Genomic DNA, 2146 nt, shown 5'->3' on the forward strand with positions numbered 1-2146 from the left:
CGGATTTTCAAGCCAAACTGAGCAAATTTCGGATGGAACTTCTAAAATGCATCTTTGATAATGATTTGGTCAGTCCAGTTGTCACAGATGATTTGTTTTTCATTACTTTTTAGAAGTAAAAAGTATGACTTAGGCTACTATATTAAATTTATGGTAAAAAAAAAAAAAAAATCTCCATGAGTCCCTGTGTGATGTGCCATATTTTAATATTTGTATATAAATAATTATAAATTCTTTATTATTACTTTCATAATCAGTTATGTACACAAAAGTATTTTAATGTTATAATTTATGTTATTTAGATAATGCTTTATTTTGGTTATATGTGTTATCCTCATAGCATGGCTAACCCTGCTGACATTTTATTTAATTCATCATGTGGCCATTTATTTGACAACTTTTTCATATTTTTATTTTGGTTATTAGTATATCAGTATGTATTTTAGGGTACAAAAGCAGATTTGTTCAAGTATTTTGAATTGGTATATTATAGTATACAAGTGATAAAAATAATAAAATATTCAGTTATGAACTGTGAAATATACATATAGCCTACTGTATTTATAAATATATTTTTAATGTGAATTTTTGGCAACCACATCTGCCATTTTTTTTTTTCATCATGAATTTAACAGCATATTTATACATATATTTTAATGTGAATTTCTTGCAGTCACATCTGCCTTTTTTTAATCATGAATTTAACAGGATTTTTAAAAAATATATATTTTGTCAACTGCACACATGGCATCTTCTTACCTAATTTCCAACTTGTTTTCTCCAGGTTTAACCAGGTGTCCTCTCACAGCTGGGACCTGTCTTGAGCACCATTAGCAGCGAACATCATGTCAGAACTAGAGGACTATTCCCCTCCTCGGGGCCACCTTCATCCTGACCCAGCTCGCATCCAGCAGAACCTCCTGGAGGAGCAGGTGGAGCTCTGGTGGTTCAGTGAGCCACGCAAATCCTTATTATGCTACTGCGCTTCAGTGGCCTTGATCTTAGGCTGCGGCCTGGGCGGCGTAGGCCTCCTTTCCACCACCACCAGCCTTTCCAGCGAGTGGCGACTGGGCACCGGAACTGCTCTTTGCCTTCTCGCTCTGGCCATCCTCCTCAAGCAGTTGCTGAGTTCTGCTGTCCAGGACATGAACTGCGTGCGCAGCAGGCGCCGAATCAACATGCTAAAAAGCGGCGGTTTATCTGATGTCCTCATCATGTTGATCACAGGGGCCTCTCTGCTCATTTGTGGAGCTGTCCTGCTGGATGTGGCCCTGTCCTACCACATGCCCAAACCTGGGAAAGCACTGAATGACATGTATATATCCGGGGTGGTGATGCTGGTTGGTGGGAGTTTTACAGTATTAGCGGTCGGGATTTACGCTGCAGTAGTTTTCCTCTTAGAGAGGTCAGGACCGGGACAGAGACAGTGGGAGAGGACAGTGGGAATCTTCAGCATTTCAGGCCAGATGCAGGCAAGAAGAGAGACTGCTTCAAGTCTGGCTCGTCTGATATAACTGTGACTACATAAAACATATGCCATTCTTTTGCTGAACAGGAACTGAGATGAAAAAACAACACCCTCAGTGATACTTTGCACCCATTAAACTAGTCACAAATCATATGTGACATTTACGATTACATTTTGGCTCAAAGATCCAGGCATTAAACATTGAAGCACAAACATTCAGCTTTTACATGCATCACTCCAATAAAGTACAGTTAAAAGTACTGAAAAAGCACAAAAGCATATTAAAGTTTGATCTTTAATTGATTTTAGGTCAAACATGCTGCTTTATCTCCAATGCTATTGGACAATATGTGCGTGTCCTTGATTGCTTTATTTATGTCGACAATGGTGAGCATACCAAGTGGTTGTCCATCTTGGGATGTCTTCAGCTTTTCAGGAGCTCTGATGTATGAGCAAATTGACTGACTGTGTCAGTTGAATTCAAGTGTGTGTTAATTTATACTACAACCTATGCAGGCAATGCTATGGAACAAATAAAGGATCAGAATGTCAATCTGCAGGATGTGAACACATTTTGAATTTATTGGGGTGTGCTTTTTTGTAAATGTTTCTAATGAAAAGAGGGATATTTTTCTTTGTAGAAACAGGGAAGCTGATCTACACTTTGATGCAAATTAT

At 38.4% G+C, this 2146-nt stretch overlaps 1 protein-coding gene across 1 annotated transcript; it reads left to right on the forward strand.

The window, feature by feature from the left end:
- Window positions 1–812: 812 nt before the first annotated feature.
- On the forward strand, window positions 813–1819 carry tmem125a (transmembrane protein 125a). Its single transcript, XM_016532951.1, has one exon. It carries the CDS (start codon window positions 846–848, stop codon window positions 1512–1514), a length of 669 nt encoding a protein of 222 aa, XP_016388437.1. The 5' UTR covers window positions 813–845; the 3' UTR covers window positions 1515–1819.
- Window positions 1820–2146: the final 327 nt, after the last annotated feature.

This window comes from Sinocyclocheilus rhinocerous, unplaced genomic scaffold (genome assembly GCF_001515625.1).
Source record: "Sinocyclocheilus rhinocerous isolate Xijiao unplaced genomic scaffold, SAMN03320098_v1.1 scaffold935, whole genome shotgun sequence".
Classification (NCBI taxonomy): Eukaryota; Metazoa; Chordata; class Actinopteri; order Cypriniformes; family Cyprinidae; genus Sinocyclocheilus; species Sinocyclocheilus rhinocerous.